Here is a 25,535-nt window from a genome sequence, read left to right as displayed (position 1 = left end):
CCCGATTATTTTTTTTTTTAATTTTTTAATTTTGCTTTTCTTTTTTTTAAAAAAAAAAAAAAAAAAAAAATTAATGCCTAAAACGTTGTCGTTTTGGGCTGGGTAGGTGTTGTAGTTTTAGGACACAAAACGACGTAGTTTTGGGGGAGGGTAAAATGGGTATAAAAAAGTCAAATTGTTTGACTTTAACGTTAAAAGGGTTCAAAGTGAGAGAAAATGGAAGTTCAGGGGGTCTAAGTGAGAGTTTTGGAAATTCAGGTGGGGTATTTCAAATCGGCTGGAATTTCAGGGGGGTTTTCTGAAGTTTCCCCTTTTTTTTTTTTTTTCTTTTTTTTTCCTTTTTTTGGTGCCTACAAGAGGGAGTGTTTAGCCACTTTTGAAACCCCACTGAACTATTTGTCTGGACCTCAAACCATATGTACCAATTCAGAATTTTTTTCTTAAATCTAATCGAAGGATTCAAACTAAGCCATAAAGTGTGCATATTTTACTAATGGGAAAAATATCAAAAAGCCCCATCAAATACAAAGTGTGTTTAATAAAACCTCATAAAGTTACAAGTGTGACAGTTTGATACGTCAAATTATCAAAATGTGGCAAAAAGACCATGTCGTTAGGCAATCTAGTCAGTTTTGATGGAAAAGTGGTAAGGTGCCTTGCAAATGACCACTTTGACTCATAAGTTGCCATAATGCCCTTCTTTTTACTAGTGATCTTCTAGCGTGGTAATTGTTGTGTTCTACATAAACACTAGGTTTAGTGCTTGTTACCACCTCCAACCAGATCTAAGGCCACCCCCATCTTTGGGGAGGCTCATGAGCTACCCCAGGGGTGGCAACCACCCTTTTTTTTTTTTTTTTCTTTTTTTTTTCAAAAAAATAAATAAATAAAACTGACATTTTTGACACACTTTGGTAGTTTGATGTATCACTTTAGCACACTTTAAACTTATTGGGGCTATTTCAAAAACGATTGTTAGTTCATATGGCTTTTTTATGTATTTTTTTTTTTCCCTAAATTTAATTGAAGGATTCAAAGTAAGCCATAAAGTGTTGATATTTTATTAATGGGAAAAATATTTTTTTTAAAAAAACCCTCATCAACTAACAAACATTTACAATAAAGCCCCATAAAGTTACAAGTGTGACAATTTGATATATCAGACTACCAAAATGTGGCAAAAATGCCACGCCATTAGATAATCCTTGAGTTTGAATGGAAAAGTAATCGCATGAGCACTTCGACTCAAAACTTGCCATAATGCCATTCTTTCACATGTGATCTTGCTGCATGGTAATTGCCATAGTGTACATAAACACTAGGTTTACTCTCCCGCAAGCTACCAATGGTATCAATGTCCCCCTCTTCGCTAAAATACCAAAACAATGACAATGTCTTCAAAATGTTGGCAAAAAGACAAAAATTACCTTAAACATTTTAGTTAGACAAAAATATCCTTATAATTTCAAAAAAAAAAAAAAAAAATCGAAAACAAAAATACTTTTTTTTTTAGTTTTTGTTATAATTTTAAGATTTATTTAAAAAAAAAAAATTGAAGGATATTTTTGTCATTAGGAGAGGGGATATTGACATTGTTTTGTTAGTTTATGAGAGAGATTGACATAATTAGTAGTTTGAGGGACATTGACAATGAAGTAATAATTTGAGAGGGAAAATGTATATTTTCCCCTTACTTTTATTGGTCTACAAATGAACATGGCATGTGCCTATTAAAGTATTGATTAAGTAATTAAATTTACCTCTTCCTATCAGCTTAAGTTTTTGTGATAATTGGTAATTTAATATAGTATCAGAGCCAAAGGTCCTGGAATCGAACATTGACACTGTCAATTCACCCCATTTAAATTTAATATTCCACGTGTTGGACAACCAACTTATGACAAATAAACAATCAATAAAAAGTTATCAACTATAAACACTTCTCAATCGAATAACTAGCAAAAATATTCATGTTGCAGAATCTGTTAGTCAACTAACTTAAAGGGCAAATATGCCCATTGAACATTCAACAAATACATATCATTGTAATGCCTTCAAAAATTAGAGCTAACAACAGCTTCCAGGGCTGAAAAACAAAGCCACTAACAACACCAAAGCACTTCACAAACAGCATCAACAACATGTCACCAACAACCACCAAGAATTTAAGGTTGCATGTTCATTCATTCATGAGATCCCTGCAAGAATTTAAGACCTTTTGACTCCTAGAAATATATAACCAAAAAGCCTGGAAAGCTATTCTTGGTAACTTCATATTTCTTATTTTTTTTGTTTGTGTCGTGTGATATAGGGAAACCAGTGAAGACCAAATGATGATATTGGCATCTTACAATGTAAGGAATTATTATACAATTAGGAAAAGAGATAGATGGGCTCTCCTCCAATAAAAAAATTAATTTAATATAATGTGATCTAATGGACCACGTATCAGATATTTGTTAAACTACTGATTAAGTGATTAAATTTATATATTCCTATTAGCTTAAGCTTTTAGGACAAATGGTAATTTAACATGGTATCAGAACCAAAGGTCTTAGAATCGAACATTGACTCCATCAATTCACCCCCATTTAAATTAAATATTCCTCGTGTTGAGCCTCACCTATTAAAAGATGGGTGTTAAACTAATGATCAAGTAATTAAATTTACCTCTTGTCAGCTTAAGTTGTTGGGACAAGTGGTGATTACCAATATTAAACTAATAAGAACAAATACCACACTTGATCTTAGCCAAAAGACTGAGAAAGGTACACAAACAGGGCTCTAGTTATTATGGCCAATATTTCCATTCGAAAAAAGTATTTTTATATACAATAACCCCATTGTTACATGTATAGTTTAGTAGTAGAAATGTGATTCCTTCTCTTAATCTTTCAATAGTTCAGGGTCCCTTCGGTTTGTTTGATTCACATTCCGATAAAAAAAATAATAATAAAAAAAAAAAAAACTTTATTTCTTAGAAGGATTTAATCCTTTACCTATAATGAAAGATTTCGGGAAGAATAAACATGGTACTCATTATTTATATCCAAAAGAGTCAACTTGAAATTTAGAAAGGTAAAAAAAAAAAAAAGTAGACTATAATTTTATTTTTATTTTGAATTAGATCAATACTTCAAGGATCTATGCATCAAGAGTACACGGATTTATGTCATTGCACGCAAAACACTACCTGAATTTTCTTGGCGTAGCCACTATGAACATCAAGCCCACAAGAAGTATCACCACTGTGATGCATTCTATCGAAAGTTTGTAACAATTGGATCAAATAATGATAATAATAGTCATGCACAATCAGGTGAATTTTGATCAGTCCACCGATAGCATAAATCATACTTATTTCTCTTGGGGTGTAGAAAACATGCACCAGTAGTTCTAATCTTCCTAGTGCAATTCACGCATACATCACTGTCTCTAGTGTAGTCGTAGATATTAAACCAATGGCTTTGATTTTTCCACGTAAATCTACAAATGACTAGTGTAGTCCCCCAAAAGTTTGTTGTAAAGTTGATCTCGAAGAAGCCATTTGGTTTCAGTGTGTGGACACCAAGATCGTTGTTCTTCGATTTACAGCCAAGGGTAAGAGGCAAGCCATTGCCTAAATCATTAATGATTTTGACAGTTTTTGGGTGATGCTCCCCAATTCCTGCAACAATAGTAAACTCATTCATAGAGAGCATAAGCCACATTACTAGCAACACTACAAGTCTACTGAATGAGATCATGTTGTTTTTTTTTTTGCAATCTACGTCGGGTGGCTTTATAAAAAAAATATGAGCGACTTTCAAATGGTCTCCAGGAACTGTATATATTGTGGTGAAAATTATTGGCTAAAGACCATGAAGTTTTTTTTAGATGCCATGGATCATCAAGAAAACGCAATGACAGTCAAGGAAATAAATTGTAGAAAAGGAAAGCTTGGCTAAACTTGTAATGAAATATTATGGCTGCATATAGAAAAGGAAAACAAGCAGAAAAGGAAGTCAAAGATAGACAATAAAGGAGACGTGATTTCATATTGTGTATTCCTTATTCCTTAAAAATCTCTTCTACAAAAGAAAATGATTCAAGAAAATCTTCTCTTGTTACACAAATCACTTAGAGTACTAGCAGCAATTTATCTTTGATTTTTTCTAAATTTAAGGCACAAAATTACTTTTTACTTCTCTATCACAATAGCTTTCCTCATCTTTCTCGATACCATTAAAATATTATTTCTTTACAAAATACAAGTTTCCTACCTACCCTCACTTTTTTAACAAAATTCTAGTACAATCTCAATTAAAGACAAAAATATGAAAGAAGAGAGGGGAAAGAGAAATTTTTATATTAAAATAATGTATAGGGAACCAAAAATGGTTCCCTACACATTGGAAAATACTCTAGCAACTCTCGATAGTTGGTTTAAATGTAAGGAATTTGATGTGAGTAGGTTTTTGTGGTTTTCTTCAAACTTTTCCTAAACATAATGAAGGGAATGACATATAATGACATATGGCATCTGCTACTAGTGCACTAGCAGTAGTTTCCCAACCATTTTCCCTCAATTTAGAAAATAAAACTACTTTTTGATTCTCTATAAAAAAAATACTTCACAATAGATTCCCTTATTTTTCCCTATATGAATTAAACACTAATTATTTTTTATCATTGCAACCAATGAGAGAGGAGAGAGGTAGGAGAATTGTTGGGACATGTAAAGGAGAGATAGGAGAAAATGATGAAGGGAATGACATATAAATGACATATGGCATTGCTGCTAGTGCACTAGCAGCAATTTCCCAACAATTTTCCCTTAATTTTGGGAATAAAACTACTTTTTGATTATCTATAAAAAAATACTTAACAATAAATTCCCTTATTTTTCCCTATATGAATTAAATACTAATTATTTTTTATCATTGCAACCAATGAGAGAGGAGAGAGGTAGGAGAATTATTGGGACATGTAAATGAGAGAAAATAATTTGTTTATAATTTAATAAAGCATTGGTATCTATAGTGTTTCCCAATGCATTGGAAAATACTGTAGATATCCTTTGGTGTAGGCTAAATATAAGGCTTTTGATGTGGGTGTATTTTTGTGATTTTTTTAGAATTTTCCCTAAGCATAGGGAAGGGAATGGCATATAGCGCATCTGTTGCTAGTGCTCTTAGTGAATGCCTATTGTTTACTTACAAAAGAAAAGGGGTATTAAGTTAGATTCTATTTAAATTTGCTAATTTAATACGTATTCCAAGCAAATATGCTCTTTTAAGCATTTTTGTTTTAATTCATTTCTTCAGACAACTTTAATTATCCGTTTCTTTTGGAGTTACGTAAAAACAACAATAGTTTAGGTATAATGACATTAAAGTTTATTGATATCAAATTGTTTCAGTCAAGTCCTGAGACCCAAAAGGACTTGGCTGGGACCCGCCCGGGACTTGCCTGAGACTTGCTCGGGTCCCAACTAGAACCTGCCCTTGACCTAGTCGGGACCTGCTCGGGACCTGCCCAGGACTTGACCTGGACTCGCCCGGGGCTTAACCAGGACCCGACTGGACCTACCTGAGACACCGTCGGGACTAGTCTGGGACTTGACCAGGACTCGCCCAATACCCATCAGGGACCTGCCTGAAACTTGACCAAGACTCACCCAAGACCCACCCATGACTTGTCAAAAAATATTTTCAGCGGAAAACATTTTCCGGTATTTGGGCATGAATGAAAAATCAGGTGGGTCCCCGACGTCGGAAAATGTTTTCAGCAAAAAACATTTTCCTGAAAAATATTTTCCGGTATTTTGTGTGTACGCAGAATCATATCAAACACTAAATTATTGTTAGTTAATTTGTATATTTTAATTAAACATAATTTTTAGTTTTATTTTTTAAATTATTTAATAGATTAATATGATTGAATGAAAATATAAAAATATTTGTGATTTTTCGTGCGTGCGTCAAATGCCGAAAAATGTTTTCATCGTAAAACATTTTCCCATAAAATGACTTTTGTTGTGCAAATTTTAATATACTCGCAAGTGCACGAATCGTTTGCAATATAATGTTTTGCAAGTGCGAGGTCGAACCTATAGGGAATTGTGTTCTTAAAAGAGCAATTTATATCTAAACTAATTAAATCCTAATCTAGTTCCAAAAGAGTTTTGATTTTGGTTTTAAAAATTAAAAGACAATCATAGACTAATTAAAATAAACTAAGAGATAAAATACTAAAGTTTGAGAATTCACACTAATCGAAACATAACAACATACTTCCATGTTTATCAATATTAATCTGAAGTTCTCACAATTAAAATCTTAGATATGTTTTACTATACTTCAAACAATTAATCAAAATCATTCCATATATCCATTCATTGCACAAATCACAAGAGGAATCTAATATCAATTAAATCATCAGATGCATCCGTAAATCACAAAAGATATCCAAATGTATCCGTAGAGCAAATCACAAGCGATGTCCAATTATTTAGGCAAATAAAATCAAGCAATCAATTATGTGAAATTATCTTAAATCATCAAGTATATCCTTGAATCACAAAAGATATTCAAGAATCACTCTACACATTAAAAAAAAAAGTAAAACAATTGAAATATTAAACCCAATAAAATCAGATAAATAAAGACTTACATGAAAGTATTGATGTTTTTCATCAGTAAGGCTTCATCCCTAGCATTAGTTGGGAATTTAGCTCAACATAAAAATAAAACATAAATCTAAACAAAACTTAAACTAAAAAGAGAAAAACTGTAGAATTTTGATCTCTGAAATTCTATATCTTTTCTTGAATGCAAAGAAGTCTATTTATAGGCTTAGAAAAGTCCTATAAGCCCTATTAAACCTAGATAATTTGGAGGTTTGTCAAAATATAAGTCTGAAATCGGAATAGGATTTGTCCAAATTTTTGTTCTTTTTTTAAAGGGTGATTTTGGCATAGTAACCTTCCAAATTAGGAAAATCATATTTCACAATGAATTGTATTATTTTGAGCTAGCTTTTCAATGCCACTTGAATCACTTCAATCCAATCTTTGAGCGAAAAGTTATGGTCATAATATTGAGACATCTGCAGAATCTGAATTTGAATCCAATCCGAAATCTTATCCAATCAAAAATTTAATCAAATCTGATCTTTAATCCGATTTAACTTTTTTCTTGGATTTGGTTAAACTTAACCACATCAGGTTTTCTCAAAGTATGTTTTCTTCCAAACTTTGCATTTTTTCCTTTAAAGTTGTAGTTTTTTTTCAACTACCTACAAAACACAAAACTAACACAAAACATTAAATAACGACACAGCTAAAGGATTAACTAATGTAAATAAAGGGGTTGGAATATGCAATATTTGGCACTTATCAACTTCCCTGAAAATATTTTCCGTGCGCACACCAAACGTCGGAATTTGTTTTTATCATATTTTCCAGTAAAATGACTTCCTAAAAATATTTTACAACGGAAAATATTTTACACCGAAACAAAGCCTAAGTTATCTACATTTGCTAATTTAATACGTATTCCCAAAAAAATATGCTCTTTTAAGCGCTTTTGTTTTAATTCGTTTCTTCGGACAACTTTAATTATCTGTTTCTTTTGACGAAATTGTTTCAGTTATAGCTCTAGTACATTTATATGGTCTGAGAATGTGAGTTTTGTACGTGGTTCCACAAAGAAATATGGCTTAATTAAAAGCTGGAGTGATGCACCCCATTTGGCCAAAACGGATGACTCGACCACCTCTCTCTCTCTCTCTCTCTCTCTCTATATATATATCTATATATATATATATATTCACCATTTGAGTTGGCCGTACCACCCTCAATGGCCATAGGGGTGGTTCGGCCGCTCCCAAATATGCTCAGATGGCCAAGGGTGGTTTCAACCACCTCCATTTGGGCATTTGGTGAAGGTTTGGCCAATTTCCATTTTATATTTTTATGTCTAGTTTTTTGATATACTTTTAATTTTTTATTGTAAGCCAAACGTGTCACAATCTGAATCATGATTGGTGTTTATGTGGCTCATTAGAATTTTTTGTGTTATTTGTTTGAAAGTTATTCAATGTTTTAACTAGATAATTTTATTTATCCATTGAATCTTTTTTTTTTTTTTTTTTTGATATGTCCGCATAAGAGTGGGGAAGGGGATTCAAACTAGTGACCTCCGCTTCATTATGCATGGTTTCGGCCGATTAAGTTACCTCTTGGGGACATTTATCCACTAACTTAAGCAAATGTGAAACGGATCTATTTAATTATATCTAGATAGGATACGAGTATAATTAAAACCAAATCATTCATTTAAATACCATATATATGACGTATAATTAGCTCAAATTAATCACTATGATACAATTAAATCTACAACCACATTTGTGATTCAAAATTAAGGAAAAAATGCAAAATTAGTTCTTGTGGTTTATCTGATTTACAATTAGTTTTATGTAATATAAAAAATGAACTCAAATGTCCTTGAGTTATTCCAAAAAAAAAAAAAAAAAAAGATTAGTCCTTATAGTCAAATTTTGTCTACTAATTTAACAAATTTTGTTAGTGTGACACTAACTTAAATCGAACAAGTATCACAATTTTACTAGCTCTGACGTTTCAAGCAATCAAAATATGTTAAGTTAGTGGGTGGAATTTGATTGCAAGGACTAAATTATTTTTTTGACATACCTGAAGGAACTTTGAGTTTATTTTAATACCACGGGGAGTTAATAGCAAATAAGGTAAACCACAAAGATTAATTTTGCATTTTTACCTTAATTAGAATAAACTACAAACAAAAAAGAAGAGTAAGATACAAATATAATTATTCAAAGAATATTTTGGATTTTATTTTTGTTTAAGAGCCGTCAAACCCAAGAAAAAGAGCAGCGATAAGAAAGCATAGCAAAGTGGGGAGGGGGAGGGGGAGGGAATTACGACAACCCCCTCCACGCCCCCTTTCTCCTTCCCCCTCATTTTTTCTCCCTCTACCATAGATTGATCAAGGTGCGTGTGTCAATGGTCCTCGGGGTGCTTTCTAGCCGCGCGTAGCTGACCGGCGGTGGTGCGTGGAACCCGTGAGGGTGTGTTGTGTTTTTGTTATTGTATTTTTGTTGTTTTTAAATAAGAATGTACTCTCTCTAGATCTGTTTTTAGTAGTGATCTATGAGATGAAGTTTTATTCGTTTTCTTAGGTTTTGTTTTTACGAATCCTTAAGAATAACGAAATTGGTTTCCAGTCAGTCTTTTGTTTTCTTATGGTTATTTTTCTAAGAGCAAGACATAGACCAATGATGTAGGAGTTATCAGGCATAAAGAAGAATTGTCACTATAGTGGAGGCAGCGAAGGAGATTGAGATCGATAAAGCACTAGTAGCGGAGATATAAACGTGATTCCATCGAAACTTTGAAACAATTGGATCAAATAATAATAATTTTCTATAAGAGAAATATGAATGACTTTCAATTGCTCTTTATTTCACAATTCACTTGATAAACTCTTCATTTTGAATGTCGTTGGCTTGTAATCATGCACGATCAGGTGAGTTTTGATCAGTCCACAAATAGCATAAATCATACTCGTTTCTCTTAGGGTCTAGAAAACATGCACCGGTAGTTCTAATCTTCCAAGTGCAATTCACACATTCATCACCTCTAGCGTAGTCGTAGATATTAAACCAATGGCTTTGATTTTTCCATGTAAATCTACAAAAGAATAGTGTAGTCCCCCAGAAGTTCGGTGTAAAGTTGAACTCGAAGAAGCCATTTGATTTCAATGTGTGGACACCAAGATCGTCATTCTTTGATTTACAGGCAAGGGTAAGAGGCAATCCATGGCCTAAATCATTAATGATTTTTACAGTTTTTGGGTGATGTTTCCCAATTCCCGCAACATTATTAAACTCAATCACAGACAACGTTAGCCACATTAGTAAAAACACTGCAAGTCAACTGAATGAGATCATGGTGTTTTTGTTTTTGGTAAACTATGCTGGCTTTATAAAAAAATTAAAAGAAAAAAATCTAAGTGACTTTCAAATGGTGTCTAGGAACTGTATATATAGTGGTGAAAATTATTGGCGAAAGACCATAAAAAAAAAAAAAAAACAAAAAAAAAACAAAAAAAAAAAAACAAAGAAAACACTTTAACATATACTATTTGAAGGAAATATGAACAAATCACGTAGTGAATACCTAATTTATTTACTAAAAAAAGGGGGTGTTAATTAAGTTAGGTTCTATTTACATTTGCTAATAGAATCTAACAAATATGCTCTTTTAAGCATTTTTTTGTATTACTTTGTTTTTTCATACAGCTTTAATTAACCGTTTCATTTCGCATTATGTAAAAACAACACTAGTTCAGGTACATAATGCCATTCAAGTCTACTTATGTCAAATTGTTTCAGTTATAGCTCTAGTATATTATATGGTTCGAGAAGGTGAGTGTTATAGCTATTTGTTCCACAAAGAAAATATATCTTATTTAAAAGCTGAAGGGATATATACACCCCCATTTGGCCAAAACGGATCACTCGACCTCCTCAATTTTTTTTCTTCTAAATTTAAAAATTTTATTTTTTTGCCACTTGAGTTGGCCGAACCACCCTCAGTGGCCAGAAACCACCCTTAAATATGCTCAAATGGCCATGAGTGGTTTCGGCCACCCCATCTTATATTTTTATATTTAGTGTTTTGATATATTTTTAAATTTTTATTTTTATTTTCTATTGTAATTTAAACGTGTCACAATATTATTTGTGTTTATGTGGCTCACTAACAAATTATGTCAGCTTTTCTTGGGGAAGAGGCTTTTTTTTTTTCTTATTTTTTTTTTTTTTTTGGTGCCTACGAGAGGGATTGTTTAGTCAATTTTGAAACCCCATTGAACTATTTGTCTGGACCTCAAACCATATGTACCAATTCAGAGTTTTTTTCTTAAATCTAATCGAAGGATTCAAAGTAAGCCATAAAGTGTGCATATTTTACTAATGGGAAAAATATCAAAAAGCCCCATCAAATATGAGGTGTGTTTAATAAAACCCCATAAAGTTACAAATGTGAAAGTTTGATACGTCAAATTACCAAAATGTGGCAAAAATGTTATGTCGTTAGGCAATCTCGTCAGTTTTGATGGAAAAGTGGTAAGGTGCCTTGCAAGTGACCACTTTGACTCATATGTTGCCATAATGCCCTTCTTTTTACTTGTGATCTTCTAGCGTGGTAATTGCTGTGTTCTACATAAACACTAGGTTTAGTGCTTGCTACCACCTCCAACCAGATCTATGTATCACTTTAGCACACTTTAAACTTATTGGGCTATTTCAAAAATGATTGTTAGTTCAGATGGCTTTTTTATAATTTTTTTTTCCTAAATTTAATTGAAGGATTCAAAGTAAGAGCATTCCCAGCAGCTACCCAACCATTTTCCCTATATTTAAGGATCCAAACTACTTTTTGCTTCCCTATCTACAAAAACTCCACAATAGCTTCCTTTACCATTCCCTACATCATTAAAATATTATTTTTATTTTCATTAAAATAATATTTTCTTTTATTCTAAAAGAAATTTTCTTTTTCTTTTCTTTCTCTCTCATCTGCGTCTTCTTTCTCTTCCTATCTTCTTCACTCTCTGTTTCCTTCTTTTCTTTCCCCCCAGCCGCACCTCTCTCCCTTTCTCTATCTCACTCTCTGCCTCACTTTCCCCTCAGCAGATTCTCGCTCACAAAGACAAACAGGGAGAGAACAGGAGAGAGAGAGAGAGTGATGCAGAGAGAGCTAGGAGAGGGACGGAGAGAGATGGTGAGAGAGAGAAAGCTCAGAGATGGTGTTCATATTTTATTAATAGGAAAAATATTTTTTCTTAAAAAAAAAAGGCCTCCTCAACTATCAGGCATTTTCAATAAAGCCCCATAAAGTTACAAGTGTGACAATTTGATACATCAAACTACCAAAATGTGGCAAAAATGCCACGCCATTAGATAATCCTTGAGTTTGGATGGAAAAGTGGTCGCTTGAGCACTTCGACTCAAAACTTGCCATAATGCCCTTCTTTCACATGTGATCTTGTGTGGTAATTGCCATAGTGTACATAAACACAAGGTTTACTCAGCATTGTCAATGTTCCCGCTAGCTACCAATGGTATCAATGTCCCCCTCTCCCCTAAAATACCAAAACAATGACAATGTCTTCAAAATGCTGGCAAAAAGACAAAAATTACCTTAAAAATTTTAGTTAGACAAAAATATCCTTATAATTTCAAAAAAAAAAAAAAAACCTTCTTTTTTTTTTAGTTTTTGTTATAATTTTAAGATTTTTTTTTAAAAAAAAAAAAAAAATTGAAGTACATTTTTGTCATTAGGGGAGGAGGAGTGGGGAGGGGATATTGACATTGTTTTGTTAGTTTATGAGAGAGATTGGCATAATTAGTAGTTTAAGGGACATTGACAATGAAGTAGTAATTTGAGAGGGAAAATGTATATTTTCCCCTTACTTTTATTGGTCTACAAATGAACATGGCATGTGCCTTTTAAAGTATTGATTAAATGATTAAATTTACCTCATCCTATCAGCTTAAACTTTTGTGATAATTGGTAATTTAACATGGTATCAGAGCCAAAGGTCCTGGGATCGAACATTGACTCTGTCAATTCACTCCATTTAAATTTAACATTCCACGTGTTGGACAACCAACTTATGACAGATAAACAATCAATAAAAAGTTATCAAGTATAAACACTTCTCAATCGAATAACTAGCAAAAATATTCATTTTGCAAAATTTGTTAGTCAACCAACTTAAAGGGCAAATATGCTCGTTGAAGATTTAACAAATACATATCATTGTAATGCCTTCAAAAATTAGAGCTAACAACACCTTCTTGGGCTGAAAAACAAAGCCACCAACAACACCAAAGCACTTCACAAACAGCATCAACAACATGTCACCAACAACCACCAAGAATGTAAGGCTGCATGTTCATTCATTCATGAGATCCCTGCAAGAATTTAAGACTTATTGCTCCTAAATATATATAAATCTCCAAAAAGCCTGGAAAGCTATTCTTGGTAATTTCATATTTCATATTTTTTGTTTGTGTCGTGTGATATAGGGAAACCAGTGAAGACCAAATGATGATATTGGCATCTTACAATGTAAGGAATTCTGATACAATTAGGTATAGAGATAGATGGGCTCTCCTCCAATAAAAAAATTAATTTAATATCATGTGATCTAATGGACCACGTATCAGATATTTATTAAACTAATGATTAAGTGATTAAATTTACCTCTTCCTATTAGCTTAAGCTTTTAAGACAAATGGTAATTTAATATGGTATCAGAGCCAAAGGTCTTGGAATCGAACATTGACTCCATTAATTCACCCCCATTTAAATTAAATATTTCACGTGTTGAGCCTCACCTTTTAAAAGGGGGGTGTTAAACTAATGATTAAGTAATTAAATTTACCTCTTCCTATCAGTTTAAGCTGTTGGGATAAGTTGTGATTTACCAATATTAAACTGATAAGAAGAAATACTACACTTGATCTTAGCCAAAAGACTGAGAAAGGTACACAAACAGGGCTCTAGTTATTATGGCCAATATTTTTATTAGAAAAAAGTATTTTTATATACAATGACCACATTGTTACATGTATAGTTTAGTAGTAAAAGTGTGATTCATTCTCTTAATCTTTTAATAGTTCAGGGTTTGTTTGATTCACATTTCGATCAAAAAAAAAAAAAAAACTTTATTTCTTAGAATGATTTAATCTTTTACCTATAATGAAAGATTTCAGGAAGAATAGACACGGTACTCATTATTTATATGCAAAAGAGTCAACTTGAAATTTAGAAAGAAAAAAAAAAAAGAAAAAAAAAAGTAGACTATAATTTTATTTTTATTTTGAATTAGATCAATACTTCAAGGATCTATATATGGATAAAGAGTACACGGATTTATGTCATTGCATGCAAAACACTACCTTGATTTTCTTGGCGTAGCCACTATGAACATCAAGCCCACAAGAAGTATCACCACGGTGATGCATTCTATCGAAATTGAAACAATTGGATCAAATAATAATAATAATAATAGTCATGCACGATCAGGTGAATTTTGATCAGTCCACTGATAGCATAAATCATACTCGTTTCACTTGGGGTCTAGAAAACATGCACCAATAGTTCTAATCTTCCAAGTGCAATTCACGCATACATTATTGCAATTCACGCTTTGATTTTTTATTATTGTATTTTTGTTGTTTTTAAATAAGAATGTATTCTCTCTATATCTGCTTTTAGTAGTGATCTATAGGCTGAAGTTTTATTCGTTTTCTTAGGTTTTGTTTTCATGAATCCTTAAGAATAACGAAATTAGTTTCCAGTCGGTCTTTTGTTTTCTTATGGTTCTTTTTCTAGGAGCAAGACATAGAACAATGACGGAGGAGTTATCAGGCATAAAAAAGAATTGTCACTATAGTGGAGGCAGCGAAGGGGATTGAGACTGATAAAGCACTAGTAACGGAGATATTGATGTGATTCCATCGAAACTTTGAAACAATTGGATCAAATAATAATAATTTTCTATAAGAGAAATATGAATGACTTTCAATTGCTTTTTATTTCACAATTCACTTGATAAACTCTTCAGTTTGAATGTCGTTGGCTTGTAATCATGCACGATCAGGTGAGTTTTGATCAGTCCACAAATAGCATAAATCATACTCATTTCTCTTGGGGTCTAGAAAACATGCACCAGTCGTTCTAATCTTCCAAGTGCAATTCACGCATACATCACTGTCTCTAGCGTAGTCGTAGATATTAAACCAATGACTTTGATTTTTCCATGTAAATCTACAAAAGAATAGTGTAGTCCCCCAAAAGTTTGGTGTAAAGTTGAACTCGAAGAACCCATTTGGTTTCAGTGTGTGGACACCAAGATCGTCGTTCTTTGATTTACAGGCGAGGGTAAGAGGCAATCCATGGCCTAAATCATTAATGATTTTTACAGTTTTTGGGTGATGGTTCCCAATTCCTACAACATTATTAAACTCAATCACAGACAACGTAAGCCACATTAGTAGAAAGACTGCAAGTCTATTGAATGAGATCATGCTGTTTTTGTTTTTGGTAAACTATGCTGTCTTTATAAAAAAAAAAAATCTGAGTGACTTTCAAATGGTGTCTAGGAACTATATATATAGTGGTGAAAATTATTGGCGAAAGACCATAAGAAAAAAAAAAAAACAAAAACAAAAACAAAAACACAAAAAAACACTTTAACATATACTATTTGAAGGAAATATGAACAAATCGCGTTGTGAATACCTAATTTATTTACTAAAAAAGGGGGGTGTTAATTAAGTTAGGTTCTATTTACATTTGCTAATTAATAGAACCTAACGAATATGCTCTTTTAAGCATTTTTTGTTTTAATTTATTTTTTCAAACAGCTTTAATTAACCGTTTCATTTGGCATTATGTAAAAACAACATTAGTTTTGGTACCTAATGCCATTCAAGTTTACTTATGTCAAATTGTTTCAGTTATAGCTCTAGTATATTATATCGTCCAAGAAGGTGAGTGTTATGGTTCCATAAAGAAATATATGTCATATTTAAAAGCCGAAGGGATACATACACCCCCATTTGGCCAAAACGGATCACTCGACCATCACAATTTTTTTTCTTCTAAATTTAAAAATTTTATTTTTTTGCCATTTGAGTTGGCCAAACCACCCTAAATGGCCATAGGGGTGGTTCAGCCACCCTCAAATATGCTCAAATGGCCATGAGTGGTTTCGGCCACCCCATCTTATATTTTTATATTTAGTGTTTTGATATATTTTTAAATTTTTATTTTCTTTTGTAATTTAAACATATCACAATATTTTTTTTTCTAAGCAAACATATCACAATATTTATTTGTGTTTATGTGGCTCACTAACAAATTATGTCAGCTTTTCTTGGGGAAGAGACTTTTTTTTTCTTTCTTTTTTTGGTGCCTACGAGAGGGAGTTTTTAGTCACTTTTCAAACCCCACTGAACTATTTGTTAGGACCTCAAACCATATGTACCAATTCATAATTTTTTCTTGAATCTAATTGAAGGATTCAAAGTAAGCCATAAAGTGTGCATATTTTATTAATGGGAAAAATATCAAAAAGCCCCCTCCAATACGAGGCGTTTTCAATAAAGCCCCATAAAGTTACAAGTGTGATAGTTTGATACATCAAATTACCAAAATCCGACAAAAAGGCCACGTCGTTAGACAATCTCGTCAATTTTGATGGAAAAGGCACCTGAGCACTTTGACTCATAACTTGCCATATAATGTCCTTTTTACTTTTGATCTTCTAGCGTGGTAACTGTTGTTTAGCCACCCCAAATATGCTCAGATGGCCAAAGGTGGTTTTAACAACCTCCATTTGGCTATTTGGTAGTGGTTTGGCCACCCCCAACTTTATATTTTTATATTTAGTTTTTTGATATATTTTTAAACGTTCTTTTTTTTTTAAAAAAAAAAATTCTATTGTAAGTCAAACGTGTCACAATATGATTGGTGTTTATGTGGCTCATTAAAAAAATTTGTGTTATTTGTTTGAAAGTTATTCGATGTTCTAACTAGATAATTTTATTTATCCACTAACTTAAACAAATGTGAAACTAATCTATTTAATTATATCTAGGATATGAGTATAATTAAACCCAAATCATATAATTAGCTCAACTTAATCACTATGATACAATTAAATCTGCAGCCACATTTCTGTTTCAAAATTAATTGGAATAAACTACAAACAAAAAAGAAGAGTAAATCTTGGGAAAATGTTCTAGTAAATAGTAAATAGTAAATTCCATCCACCCCTCTTTACATCTTGCAGCTTCATTGTACAACAAAATAAGAAGATAAAGAATAACCGTATACACGAAAATGATTGAGCTTCGGATTCAAGAAGCTTCATCATCTCTTGCACCACTTGGCGAACCAGGAGCAAATGGAACAAAACCCCGTCCACCAAACACTGGTCTCATGCATTTGTCATCAAATTTTCTCCACCAGTAATGTACAGTCCTAGTGGGGTTACTTATTAGCAACCTTAAGCTGTTCTTGCGGCGTGGTGGAGTGTTTGGCTGCTCACTTGGATCACAATTTTCAATGAATGATATATTCAACTCTTCTAAGCTTGGAAGGTCGGTTGCGTCGGAGACTGCAGATTTTGCATTGCGCAACAGCACTGCTCTAATAAGTGGCTTTGTTATGGAACCAAACACCTGTTTTTTTGAAACAAAGAAAAAGACAGCCTCATTTGATGTTGAAGATTGTGAAAAAGTTCAAAACCATGCACCCCATTTGCCTACTTCTACTGATCTCTTGTCCTACAGATGATCCAGAGCCAAACAGAGCAAAGGACTTATGGATAATGCTCTACTAGTGCTACAAGCAACATACTACAGAAAGGACAAGAAAACATACCACAGTACTAAATAAAACAACAATTATAGTGCTGGTGATCATTAGTGCAAAATCTGCCGTTTCTTCCTTGTCAGAAATTGCAAACTGCATGTAATTGCACAAGTCAATATATGCCCAAGAACTATATTTTAAAATGTTTTAGGCTTGAAATAGTGGCAATTTACCTGGTTATAAGACAAGGCAATAGTCACTGCACCTCTCATAAGACCTGCCCACCATATTATAAACTGAGATTTCAAAAAGTTAGCACTGTTTTGAAGTAGAATCAAATAGCAATATCTAAGCACTTAAGCAGCTGCTGGTATTACCTGTTGTCGAAGCTCAATCTTTGTACTCTCTCTTTTCTTCATGCAATTTGTTATATTGGATATGGGGAACACAAATGCTGCTCTTCCAACCAATACCAATGCAAACAATATTGAACTGACAGCAACTGAAGTTCCTGGACTGAAGGAAAGAGTATAATACCAGTTAGACATGACATTTAACATTACACTGCCAACCACAGGAAAAGGCAACATAAAAGGCAGTATATATCTCTTATATTCTCTAAGAGGGATGATGGCAGTAGTTAAAACGCACTTAATCTAAATGCGCACTTAATCTAAATGTGGTAAATCTCATTTCATTTCATCTGGAACAATATTCCAACTGCCAATTACCCATGAGCCCTATAATCTTAAGGAGAAAAGTAGTAAATTTACCTTGCATTGCTTTTTTTCCATTTGTCAATGTCCAAGGCATCCATACCGACATACAGAAATATAAAAGTTTCTGCAATGAATGAAATTGTTGCAAACGCATGCCTGAAAACATAAAACCATTGGCAAGTTAGGATCTTTCAACAGAATTCATTTTTCAAATGAAACCCACTAATAATTATTGGCATAACCACCCAACTAAGTAATCATTGAATGAGGATCCACATCGTGGGAACCTTAACCCACGAAAGATTATGACCCAGGAATGAAAATCAAAGGTTGCCACCAATTGATCTTTCTTTCAAGCATATCTATTTCAAATTGATAGATTACTCTCTTTTGCTGTTAAATGTTCTTTGCAGGTGCACTCTAGACCTTCGTCTTTTGCACTTTCATGCACAATATATTAACCGTGATTTTTGACTTTATCTGTTTGTGCTTATGGCCTGCTTTTAGCTGTTTTATCATAGTTACGGAGTCTTAAGAGAATTTCATAACCCCATAGAGACTCCCATATTGAATGGGTTGATTGTGATGGTGTTACATGTGTGCTAAATCCCACATTGGTTATTTGCTAAGTAAGCTCGGGTTTTATAAGTGACTGTAGGGAACTCCAATTGTAACATTGACTAGTTATTTTACGGTAATAGCACATAAGTGACTGACACTTTCCTTGAATCATGACAAATGATATCAAAGCAGAGGTCTTAGATTCATACCTTGCCATTGTAATTCATCTCTCATTTCAATTAAATATTTCACGTATTAGGTCTCACTTGTTGAGAAAGAGTTTGAGTAGAAGAGACTATTAAACCCAAGGAAAGTTAAGCCTTACATTGGCTAGGTGGATTGTTATGGTGGTGTTACATGGATGTCAAGTCCTACATTGGTTCCTTAACTGAGGCTAGGGTTTATTAGTGATTTTAGGGAACTCTAATTATAATATTGATTAGTCCTTTTAGAATAATAGTGTAGATGAGAGTAGCGATTTCCCCGAACGGTGACATTCTAGGTTTCCAAGAGCCCTATGAATAAACTTCAAAAATAAATTGGAATGGTCTTTAGTTGAAATAACAACTTTAAACAAAATCTTTATAATATTTTCATACGTACATCCCCCTAGGTCCAATCCTCTCGTATCAAGTTTCAAGAAATCCTACATATATTTTCCTCTCTCTTCCTAAATCCTACATATATTTTTCCATGTATGCTGAGAATATGCAACCATATATGGACACCTTATATGAAATTTTCTCTCCACCCAAAGTGACAGATAGAAGATGTGAACATATGGTAAAGTGCAACAGGAGGCGACTCTCCTTTAGGCATTATCAGATTTTGTGTCTGCACAATTAACAATTTTAACATATGTGATTTGGAGCTGCTCAATAATGTAACCACCACACAATTCCAATTTTTTGACAACAATCACATTATAGTATGATAAATCTCCAAAAAGTAAACCAGATAAAAGTCGCTCTTACTTGGTCGTTATTCGTGAGCTTTCTGTAACATTGTGCCATGTATAGTGAGACATGACAATGCCACAGAAGAATATTGTCAGGATCCCACTTAAATTCAAAAGCTGTAGAAAAGAAAAAAGGATTTAGTTCATTAATTTCAAAGAAAACACCAAAGGAAGGGATCCAGTCACCAAACACTGTTTTGGCCAAATTATTTTCAAGTGAGAAAAAGGTTATACAAGTTATATAATCTCTATGTTCCATTTTGTTTATATCAGAAAAACACCCTGTTTCCAAAATCAGATTATATCATTTCTTTTCCATTTGAGTTCTCAAATTCAATTTACTCGAGCAACAGTGTGTTGAACTATATCTATCTCAAGTACATAAAATATGGGATGACACGAAAACATAAGAGATTTCACATTGTCCAGCCATGTGTTCTATATTTATATTCAGCAAGTTTAGTTTATTTTGTTCCAGTTGAAAGTCCAAAATGCCAGCCAAAAGTAATATGATAATTGTCAACTAGGAATAAATTACAAGATACAATATGATTGACTTCTGATGCGCTGGCAAGGCTATCAAAGGATATGGAATAGTAAATATAAACCATTGCGTCAATGGGAACAGAATTGACGGAAATTTCCTACACACATTGATCTTAAGTTTGTTTTCACTATTCAATCACTTTCTATAAATTTTCATTATTTCAATGGATATAAGTTGTAACTCTTTCTGGAGGGTATAGCCATCATGATTTTTCCAGAAAGAGACCACGCACCACCTCCAAAAAAAAAAAAAAAAGAAGGAAAAATGAGTAGATGAAGAAGGAAGGGAAAAAATTAAAAATTAAAAATTAAAAAGCATGACTTTTTGGTACCTCAGCCAACATGTATGACAAATAAGCCATAAGCATCATGAGTGCAACTTCACGATCTGTGGAATGCCTGTAGTGGAAGAACAATAATTTCAGGGTACACAAAGGCTTACATATAAGGATGCAAACCCAGTAAATAAAAATTGTGATCATGCAAGACTAATTGACTAAAAATAATATGTGGAACTGTGTTCCACTATTGAAACCGGTTGATTTCCAGATAGGCTTGACGTATACAGGATTCCTTGTTCGTCATTTATCTCACTTTATTAAATCTATGACCATATTGTCTTTTACCAGTGTCTCTAGCTACATCATTTTTTTCCCTCCATTTTTCCTTGCAGCACCTTCAATCTATCTAATTGCCCCTTCTCACTAGTTGTATCCCCTTATCCTTTTTTCCACCTAGCCAATTCTTAATATTCTTCAATTGTGTACATCATGTAGCTTCTCCCTAGACGAATATGAATACAAGGTTTTTTTTTTTAATGGGAATGCCTAAAGATGGCTTGAGTTTATGCTGCCACGTAGAAAAGTGATGAGATAATAGCTAGCCACATTTCTTGACCATGCCTCTGGCTTTCCCTCTTTGAAGGATTTTCCTTCTGATTGCTTGTGATGGTAGTCTCTTGCCATGTTTTTTTAAAACACATGGTTTGATTATCGCAAACAAACCAACAGCAACAATAAATGCTGTATACTAAGCGATAATGCATTTTCTTGTACCTTCCAATGTAAAGCGTCTTAATGATATACGCACTTATAAGACCCGCCTGAAAGATTTCCATAGAGCAAGTTAGAAGGTAGCTAATACCCAAGTCCCTATAAACAGTGCATTAAAATCTTAGAAGATATATGAACACCAACTTCCAATAAGCAGTGCAAAAATTTAGCAAGCCCATAAGACACCAAGTGTAAGACTGATTTGATAGCCAGCTGCAAATGAATGAGCTCAAAGGTCTAAGCAGGGAAATACTTAAATGAGCTGCAACGACTGGTGATTCCATCATAATAGTTGTTGATATAAACAAATGACGAAATTCTTTGCTACTTTGAAAAATAGATTTGCATAAGTAGAGTAGTAACCCCCAGACAAAAACTTTGAAAAAGAAAGAAAAAGTGAAGCATCACTATAAAACTATCTGTAGAATTGGTCTCCCCACTATGACTCTTAACACAACTGTTGAAATCTGATATTCAGCTTCAGTACTGTACCTTTGATAGGAAGGACAATATCTTTTTCATGTGAAAAGGAAAAAAAAGTCCAAGACAATGCCTTAGGTATACAGCACTACGTAACATAGCTTGATGCTTTACGAACCAGTACAACTTTGTCATGTTTGCATGTTAGTGACACACATAATGTAGAGCAGCTAAAACAACCGAAAAAAAATAAAAGAGAAAAAGGAAGAAACAAAAACTTACTGCTATACCAAGAGCAGTACTGGTCAAGAAAAGGTAAAGAAAGGTCCCCAACAAGTTTAATGCTGTAAGAGCATCAATGTTGCTGCTGTCAAGTGATTGGACTGCATTGAAAAGCACAATAGAGGTGGCATCATTCACCACTCCCTCACCGAATACAATACTGTAAAGTAAGGGTGTTTCATCTTGACTGAGAACCTTTCACATAAGAAAAATATCATGGATTAATGGCACATGTTAATACCCTCATATAAACTAGTATTATGACTGAAATTGTCAGCTGTACCTGCAGTGTGCAAACTGAATCAGTTGCTGACAATATGGCACCAATAGCTGCACATGCAAGAAGAAGAAATGGTGAATACAACAGAATAATAGAAAGCACTATATGAAAAAAAAAAAAATGATTAGACATTAGTTATTTAGTCACCTAGGAAATCTTGAATATCCAGGTTTGCCACGCCAATTTTTTTGAATAGTAAATAGGCACCTAGAAAGTTTCCAAAGGCAAAAATGGTAGTCAGGCGCCGTCTTGAGTGAAAAAAAAAAAAATAATAATAATAATAATAATAATAATAATAATAATAAGATCACTATCGCAAATATGTTTATAAGACAAAATACTTGTATCAAACTTGACAAAAAGCAAGTGGAAGTGGATGGAAGATTGCAGAGCTTACCTAGTGATATAATGCAGAAAGAAATGACTGTGCCAAATACTCCAAACAAAAATATTGTTGTGAAATTCTTGAAAAAATTCTTCTTCTTGACCTGAAAACTGGAAACAGATCAAGAACCACTATCAATGTATGCTAGTGTAAGAGTCAGCACTTGGATTAGAAAGAGGAAGTTTTGACAAAATAAAAACAAAATCAAGATTAAAAATTATTTTTCACGAAAACTGCAAGGACTCAGCATAGCAGAAACATCAAAACCAGGTCCATGTCACAAACATCAAGATTGGTAATTTAAATTCAAGTGAAAATACCATCTAATAATTTGTTCATAGTTACTTCCAAACCAGAATTTTGGAGCCCACGTGTTACAATCCTCTACTACTTAGGACTATAAGTCCAATCTTCTCTGTAGTGGTTTGGTTGGGTCTTTTCAGGTGTTTTACTTGTTAGATGTTGGAGCTAAGTTATTCACAGAACCCAAATCCTCAATCCGATACAAATTACAATTCTGGGGAACCAAACACAAATCACATAGAGAGAGAGAGAGAGAGAGAGAGAGAGAGAGAGAGAGATCATACCCGGCATTGAAAATGATTGGGGGAAGCAAATAAAGGAAGAACAAGTCCTCACTAAAGACTAGTATTTGCGAACTCTGGAATTTGCTGATCAGCAAAACGACCACTCCAGAGCACAATCCCTATATCAGACCAAACATTCAAACAAGACCCAGAAACAAGAAGACACATAATTTGTTTGTCACAAAATGAATCATGCAAAAACAGTTCCAGGTACCAGAAGAAGGGCGGTGATCGATTCGTTAGCCCAGCGGTGCTCTTCGAGGAGATGACCGATGACGATGCAGGCGCAGAGGAGGGCGAAGAAAACGGTGAGCGCAATGATGGTACTCGTGCTCAGGAATGAAGTCGACGACGATGCTGCCGCTGCTGCTTCTGCTTGGGCCGGGAACAGAACTGGAACGGTTTCGAGCACAGCCATTTCTGGGATTCTGTGGGTGGATTTGGCATTCACAAAATGGGTTTTTGGAGAGTTGGAGATGGAAGCAGCCTGGGAATGATGACGCTATAACGATTTCAAACCATGAGACCAAAGTATATGTTGCTGTTTATTTGTGGGCTCTTCATTTTAAGGTTGTAAACTTGCAATGGAGGGAAGAATGGTAGTTGGTGCGGAGTTCCGAATATGTACAAACTACAAATGATACCAAAACTTCCAATCTTTGATTTTGAATACGGAAACTTTATGTGATTGCCTCAATGTACCCCCATATTATTAAAAAATTGCAATGTAGTCCCTGCGTGTGTTTTTTGTTTAATTTAGTAACGCTCGTCAGTGTCACATCAACATTTTTGCCACGTTAAATTTTTTTAATTTTTTAATCTTTAAATTTGTAAAATAAAAACAATTAGGGGTTTTTTTTTTTTTTTTTCCTTCTTATTTTGGCTATGGAATTTTTTTTATGTAGTCTGGTCCGCTAAAATTGAATTTTTAGTTTTTCCCTACCCACGGTCGTGGTGGCGTGTGTAGCCCATGTGCGTACACGTGTTGGATAAAAGTCATAGGTTGAAAGAGAGCCGACCAATAAAGGTGAAAAAGAGGTGCATGGATGATAAAAGTGGATGAATGCAAATATTTATTTTTTTAATTTTGCCTCCCAAATTAAAAGTTTTAGTTTCGCCCCTAGATGAATGGACGTAAACATTACCTTCAAATCTCCAAATAAAAAGACCCCAAAAAAAAAAAAAACAGATAAAAAAAAAAATAAAAGACTCGTTTAAAAAAGCGGATAATAAATGCATAATATTTAGAGATTCCTAGCTCAAAGATATTTGGATCCTCCCCCGTTGAAATGATCGGTTTTGGGGGGTTTCCAATTTTGAAGTTTCCAATTTTATTCTCTTATTCCATGTCATCATATGTTCCATTGGTTTTGCATTACCCGATTTCTCTGCCTTTCTTGTTTAAGACGACATGAGTAACGTGAGGAGTAATTCAAAAAATTTCTCTTATATTCTTCTTAAGTCCCTCTAAAAATAACGTGGTTATCATTATTGAAATAACTCAAGAAAAACTTCTAACATTACTAATTAATAAAATATTTGGAAATCGTTTTGAGTCCTCACTCTACACACGTGGCATAATCAGATAAAGATACGGTCCCCGGAGGACGTGCACCAGAGTCTCACCTACGCAATACTTTGTAAACGGAAAACGTGTCGTTTTTATTACTCAAGGATCCGTTGTTGATTAGGTAGGTAACCAATCACATTTTTGCTGTCACAATCTAATTAAATAAGTCATTTTCATTCTTTTTTTTCTGAAAATACTTTCTTTTTTTATTGATTCTTTAGTGATAAAATGTTTGTGAACATACTTTTACAGTCATTTTAAGTTGTTTGTTTATATAAAGAAAACAAAACACACTTAACAAACATTTACATGGACAAAGATTCTCTTTAGCCATTTAAAAAAAAAAAATCACATAAAGTTGTGGGCATTTTGATGCCCTCTTATGCTTTATCCTTCACCATTTCTGAAAGGGTTATATTAATTAAAGAGTAATGTTAAAAATTATATTATATTTTATAATTATTTTGCATAGTTAATGTAAGATGCGTATGGTATTGCGATTTCATAAACAAAAGTATTATTTTAAAGCAAATCATAGAAAATGAATTGTTGTGATTGCCTCTTTTTTTAAAAATAAATAAATAAATTGCAATTTGAAAACCCATAAAATTTTCATTTTCAAATAGTAGGTATGGAAGTGTTTTTTTAAAAAAAAAAGTACATAATTTTAAATGCTATACTGTGATTTTAAAGGTCAAACCGTAATTTTGTCTAACACTTAGTTGCATTTTTAAAAATTACGTTTTTAAATTG

The 25,535-nt window shown here is 33.3% G+C and overlaps 1 protein-coding gene and 2 pseudogenes across 2 annotated transcripts; all 3 read right to left on the bottom strand.

Moving 5' to 3' along the window:
• Positions 1–2,632: 2,632 nt before the first annotated feature.
• LOC132173143 (U2 spliceosomal RNA) lies at positions 2,633–2,772 on the bottom strand (annotated as a pseudogene).
• Positions 2,773–13,443: 10,671 nt separating this feature from the next.
• Positions 13,444–13,587, bottom strand: LOC132173141 (U2 spliceosomal RNA; annotated as a pseudogene).
• Positions 13,588–16,739: 3,152 nt separating this feature from the next.
• LOC132171457 (sodium/hydrogen exchanger 1-like) lies at positions 16,740–23,826 on the bottom strand. Of its 2 annotated transcripts, XM_059582772.1 has the most exons (14): positions 23,427–23,826; positions 23,213–23,331; positions 22,638–22,735; positions 22,388–22,447; positions 22,244–22,290; positions 21,961–22,155; positions 21,262–21,308; positions 20,539–20,605; positions 19,677–19,777; positions 18,196–18,297; positions 17,800–17,938; positions 17,656–17,718; positions 17,492–17,575; positions 16,740–17,289 (listed from the first exon to the last, which is right to left on the bottom strand). In XM_059582772.1, the coding sequence occupies exons 1-14, from the start codon at positions 23,628–23,630 to the stop codon at positions 16,966–16,968; spliced, it is 1,650 nt and encodes a 549-aa protein (XP_059438755.1). In that variant the 5' UTR covers positions 23,631–23,826; the 3' UTR covers positions 16,740–16,965. The 2 variants fall into 2 exon arrangements, with proteins under 2 accessions (XP_059438755.1, XP_059438756.1); XM_059582773.1 differs by lacking the exon at positions 22,388–22,447.
• Positions 23,827–25,535: the final 1,709 nt, after the last annotated feature.

Source organism: Corylus avellana, chromosome ca2, assembly GCF_901000735.1.
Source record: "Corylus avellana chromosome ca2, CavTom2PMs-1.0".
NCBI lineage: Eukaryota > Viridiplantae > Streptophyta > Magnoliopsida > Fagales > Betulaceae > Corylus > Corylus avellana.
This window is presented reverse-complemented; position numbering and strand designations above follow the sequence as displayed.